We start from the raw sequence: 6,000 nt of genomic DNA, 5'->3' as shown, positions 1-6,000 counted from the left end.
CCAAATTGTTGGAGAAAAATAAGATATTATAGCCATAATATGAAATAATTGATTAATATAACGCAAAAACAAGATAATTTGCAAAGAATGGAAATATGGAGAAAGAATACAAAAATTTGTGTTTACGATGTTTATAACTTCTTCTAAGTCATAATGAAGAGCCAACTATATATTTAACTAGTAGTGAATGTCCACACCCTAATAGTAGAGTTGTAGTTGAAGTTGAATGCAAAAAAGAGAGAGTCCAAAATGGAGTAGAGTAGGAAAAAATCGCTTAGGGAGAAACAGACAATGTGCACCTCGACGCCGAACCAAAAACTTCTTGGCATTGTGATGCCCATTCTCCAGTCCTTTACTTCAAAAACTTGATTTTCTTCATCCCAATATCCCATTTAAGTCCAATACAAATTTAAACTCCCAATTGGACTTCTAAGTAAAACTTCAACTAGAATTCGTCAAGTAAACTTGAATAGAATTGCATAATAGCATTCCAAAAAGGATTATTCTTAATGTGCACTTTAATTAGAACTCACAATTATCTTTGAAAAAAAAAAAATTGGATCACACCCAAATTCTGACACTTATCAATAATACTAACGTAACTAGAGTATTCTATATAAATCTATTAAAAGTGCCCTTCGGGGGCATAATCCAGTAGTGCAAAGTACAGAAGTGAGGTAGTCTCAGCCTTGCTGGCAGCCGCAGTGTGAGGGTTCGATTCCTGAGATATGAAATTAGACTTTTTGTAGGCACCAGTATATGGATAATCTCTTGTTCTCTGGCCTGCTAGGGCATATCCTGCGATTTTCCTCCCTCACGATGCTCCATGGACGGGACGGTAGGGGTCCTCAAGGTTGGAGTTCAACCTTTTTTTAAATCTATTAAAAGCTCAATAACTGATCTTTTCCCTTATTGTTAAGTGTACTAAGCACACTTACATGGGAAAAAATGAATATTTCCTATGATCACCTATTTGAAATACTTTACTCTTTGAACCTAAGAACTTGATGTTTCAAGTGTTAGATCGACTTTTCATCATTGGTGATTAGTTGTATTTCCCGTCTCAATCCCGTGACATTTAACGAGTCAAGGCCTTATGTAAATTTTAACATGCCATAGTCATAGACTAATTCAATCCATTGATCTTGTATAATCAATTACTTAAACCAAGATCATTTAGTTAAGTCATATCTACTTTGTCAATTATAATAAGGACATTTAATCACTTAATTGACAAATCAATATTTTATTCTTTTAATGGAAGAATAGAGATTTGCAACACCTTTGAATTAATCAATCCATTTAATTTCCTTTACTTTATTGGACTCGAGTTTTACATTTCGTTGAAGATCAACTAGGTCCCAAACCAATGGATTTATTTTGCTAGTTCCTTTTCCAAAACCGAAGCCTTTGGGGAAGATATATACTGACACTTATGTTAAACAATTCGATGTTATATCATATGAAGATTATATGGTATACTAGTTAAGCACAAAACTAATTTCATGTTTAAAAGTATAGAAGCTTATTTCAAAATTTGTATATATATATATATTATTACAAGTAACTTGACAAAAAATATCTTTAAATTTCCTTATTAACTATAGCAAACATTCATGATAATAATTAGAAAATACATGCCCCTCATTGGGTGGCAGAGTAGTGGAGTAAGTGAGTGCGGTGGTCTTTAGTCACGAGTTCGATTCTCTCTACTAATACTTTCTCGATCGAGACTATCGCACAGGGCTTGTCTAGTGTGGTTTACCAGGCTGGCGTGCTTTGCGACTACGGGTTCCCCTGTCATTAAAAAAAATAATAATAATAAATTAGAAAATACGTATGATACTAGCTCAATATAATAGCAAGTTACTTATTCTAACGTATTTATATCAAAGTAATCTTCAAGCATCTCGTAAGCAAATATGAAATCAAATAATAAATCAACCTATAACAATAATTTATTTAATTATAAACACGCACACAAACAAAAATATTTTTCCAAAAAATACCACTCTTTGGCAATACATATTCAAAAATCTCAAAACAAACTTGAAAGCATACTTAAAACAAATTCAAATTACAAAGTTATCCATGTCATCTTGCTTCTTCAAATGGCGACACTTTCACATTTTGCTACAATTGTAACAAGACCTACTCTGTTTCTTGGAACCCTCGTCTTTTGAATCGTGCTTCCTCTTCATGTTGTTTTTGTTGTTTTGTTAATTTGCATCATCTTCTTTTCATCGATCCTTCCTTATCCTGAACCACATGAACTTTAGAAGATTGGACACTATGCTCCTAAAAAATTAATCATTTTGAACTCTTTCTCCATTCAGAGATTACGACCCAATACTTCAATAGGGATATCTTATTTATGGTGTTTTAGACTTCTATTATAATCTTTCCAAGATGCAGGTAGTTTGTCAATGGACACATCCATATTGATGTGGTATTGAAGAAATTGGTTATGTATATGAGTGGTTTTATGAAATTGCTCAATTATCTTCACGTTGTCCACCATTCGATATTGAAAGAATTAGATACAATTAATTTCTTACTTGTAATATCCTCCAACATGCATTTGGCTTCCAATGCTTCCCATATTTCCTTGGCGATTTTCTTCTTGTGGTACTGATCAAAAAGAGAATTATGAGACATTGCATGTTAAATGTGACCCTCGCATATGTAATCATCTTGATCTCATTTTTGTCTAGGTCTTGTATCTCCAATGGTTCATTTTTTGTCTCTTCTGGCTTTGGAGTTGTAAGCTATTACACCATGTTGAGGATTGTGAGAAGGAAGTGAAGTTTTTTTTGCCATAACTTAAAGAGGTTTTCAAAAACAAATGGACCTCGTATCTTTCAACTGAGGAAGGGGATCGCCTCTTTAACACAAAATCAGTGTTCAGTAAGTGCCTAATTCACCAAACTGAAGACGTTTTTGGGATGAACTTGGACGTTATAGACGTGTTCCAGCCTCCTTGATGAAGTTTCAGCAGGAGGATTATATCATGTAATTTCTGATGGGGCTGAATGAGAGTTACTCTCAGACTCGAGGTCAAATACTATTGATTGATCCATTACCAGCAATTAACAAAGTTTTCTCTCTAGTTGCACAAGAGGAAAAGCAAAGAGAAATAACTGCTAGAATCACACATAATCTAGATTCCGTAGCTATGGTTGCTAAAAATTTCAATAGGAATCAATATACTAACGAGGGAATAAACAACTACACTGGACCGAACAATAAAAAGGAGTGTCGTCAGTGCAGCCACCATGGTCTTCTTGGCCACAAAATTGACAAATGCTACAAAGTACACGGATATCCACCAAGATATAAGTTCAAGAACAAGAATCCTGTGGTCCATGGAGTTACAAATCAAGTAGAATTTGTTCCTAATATCACCACTGATCTTTCAAAATTCCCCTTCACTAAAGATCAATATGAATAGCTGCTGGCTTTGATTTAACCTATCGATGAAACGTCTTTGCCATTCACAAGTACCCGTACTATTAACCTTCAGAATGCAAGCATCTCTGGTTCCCAGAAGCATGCCTTAGCAAATCTGGCAGGTATATCAAGTTATTTGCCTCCACAATGCATCAGTATTTAGTCAATGTTTTTCGTGTAAGTCAATATCTAAGTCATTTGAAAGTCCTGAAACTTTGAATATGAATTATAAATGGATTTTAGACACCGGTGCTACAGATCACATGGTGTGTTCAGTCCATTCACTCACTGAAATCACAGCTTCAGCATCTCGGTTTGTTAAGCTTCCAAATGGTACTTTAACAGAGGTTACACATGTTGGATCAATTAGACTTTCAGACTCTTATCATTTTGAAGAATGTTCTATGCGTGCCGTCTTTTGCATTCAATCTAATTTCAATCAGTTGCTTAAAATAGTTAGATGTAATCTCATCTTATTGTCTGGTGTGTGCTTTATACAGGACCTACGTTTATAGAAGATGATTGGTCTGGCTAAAGAGAGAAACGGCCTGTTCTATATGCTGAACATCACTCCTACACAACACAAACACTTTGCCAATTCTATAACATCCACAGTTTCTAATTTGTGGCATCTTAGGTTAGGGCATCCATCTTTGCAGCGCCTACAATGTTGCAATCTACCATTTTAGATTTGAATGTAAATACTATACATCAGTGTGATGTTTGCCCTACTGCTAAATTACACAGATTACCCTATGTTTCCAGTGAAATAAATAGTTCAACCCCATTTGATCTAATACATGCTGATCTATGGGGTCCTTTATCTACTACTGCTATTGATGGTTCAAAATACTTTCTAACTCTTGTCGATGACTTTACTCGATGTACATGGACTTGATTACTAAATTCTAAAAATCAAACGCAATCTGTCGTTCCAACTTTCTTCACTTTAATTGAGACACAATTTAATCTCAAGATAAAGTGCATTCATTCGTATAATGGTCCAAAATTTCACCTTAGAGATTTTTTTACGTCTAAGGGTGTTATACATCAAAAGACTTGTGTTGAGTCACCTTAACAAAATAGAGTAGTCGAAAGAAAGCACCAACATCTATTAAATGTTGCTAGAGTCATTTGTTTTCAATCTAATTTACCCCTTAGTTTCTGGGATGAATGTATACAAACTGCCACTTACATAATCAACAGACTTTCCACTCCCTTGCCCCCATGGCATATCCCAGTGGTGCAAAGGACAGGAGTGAGGTAGTCTTAGCCTTGCTGGCAGCTGCAGTGTGAGGCTTCAATTCCTGAGATATGGAATTGGACTCTTTGTAGGCACCAGTGTACAGCAAGCTCTTGTTCCCTGGCCTACTGAGGCATATTCAACGATTTACCTCCCTCACGATACTCCAGGGGTGGGGCGGTGGGGGCCTTAAGGTTGGAATTCAACCTTTTTAACAAACTTCCCACTCCCTTACTTCATGGAAAATCTCCCTTTGAAGTTCTTTTCTCCCAAAAACTAGACTATACTCATTTCAGGATTTTTAATTGCTTATATTTTGCTTACACGCTCACTAAAAATCGATCAAAATTTGATTCTAGAGCAACTAAATGTATCTTTCTTGGCTATCCATATTCTATCAAAGGCTATATTCATTTCAAGAAATGTCATATTCTATGAAAACATCTTTCCATACAAACAATTTCCTTTAAATCATAATAATCCATTTGTTTTACCCAATCCAATTCCAGAGTCTTCCTTTCCCATATTTCCTTCCCATGTGTCTCCTATAGCTGAAAATGTTTCACCATGTACTTTACCAGATCACCAATCACCAGATTTCCAAAATACCACTATCCTTCGACCAGTAGGGATGTCCATTTGTTTTACCCAATCCAATTCCAGAGTCTTCATTTCCCATATTTCCTTCCCATGTGTCTTCTATAGCTGAAACTATTTCACCATGTACTTTACCAGATCACCAATCACCAGATCTCCAAAATACCACTATCCTTCTACCAGTAAGGACGGCAACGGTTAGGTTTTGATTTGGTTCAGCCAAAACCATCACTGAACCGTCAAATTTTTTGCCTTACCATAACCGTACCATAACCATGTAAATCGGTTCAGTTAGATTAATAACCTCGAAAATAAATTATTTTATATAGGTTCATCCGTCAAATTGATATAAAACAATTTATGAAAAGAGAGCCAATGAAAATAAAAACACAATATTCCAAACAAAAATGCAAACATTATCCCAAATTCTAATTGCAAAATAAAAATTTAACAAACAATATTATGAATATAACAATACTAAACTTTTCATTCATTCTTAATTCTTGTGCATTGTAGTTATTTGATTCATGCTCAATAATTCAAAAGCTTCAACCTTAAATCATATTCAATCTTCATTCTTTCCCACAACTTTTATTAGTATAGGTCAGCACTCAAAATTGATTCCTATATAGTGAATAAGAAATGTAAGTAGAGAATACAACGATACTACCTAATCCAGAATGGATTTAACTAAGATTTAAATAAAAAAA

The 6,000-nt window shown here is 34.7% G+C and overlaps 1 protein-coding gene across 1 annotated transcript; it reads left to right on the top strand.

Moving 5' to 3' along the window:
- Window positions 1-3,022: 3,022 nt before the first annotated feature.
- LOC111397952 lies at window positions 3,023-4,886 on the top strand. The gene is made up of 5 exons (XM_023024915.1): window positions 3,023-3,382; window positions 3,524-3,572; window positions 3,694-3,797; window positions 4,088-4,334; window positions 4,786-4,886. The coding sequence occupies exons 1-5, from the start codon at window positions 3,023-3,025 to the stop codon at window positions 4,884-4,886; spliced, it is 861 nt and encodes a 286-aa protein (XP_022880683.1).
- The last annotated feature ends 1,114 nt before the right edge of the window (window positions 4,887-6,000 follow it).

Source organism: Olea europaea, chromosome 7 (assembly GCF_002742605.1).
Source record: "Olea europaea var. sylvestris chromosome 7, O_europaea_v1, whole genome shotgun sequence".
NCBI classification, from domain to species: Eukaryota; Viridiplantae; Streptophyta; class Magnoliopsida; order Lamiales; family Oleaceae; genus Olea; species Olea europaea.
This window is presented reverse-complemented; position numbering and strand designations above follow the sequence as displayed.

Coding starts and splice junctions, on each gene's coding strand:
- LOC111397952 (XM_023024915.1), top strand. CDS start 3,023: ATGGGGCTGAATGAGAGTTACTCTCAGACTCGAGGTCAAATACTATTG. Junction 3,383..3,523: donor TCCATGGAGTTACAAATCAA/GTAGAATTTGTT, acceptor ATTAACCTTCAG/AATGCAAGCATCTCTGGTTC. Junction 3,573..3,693: donor TGCCTTAGCAAATCTGGCAG/GTATATCAAGTT, acceptor AATGGATTTTAG/ACACCGGTGCTACAGATCAC.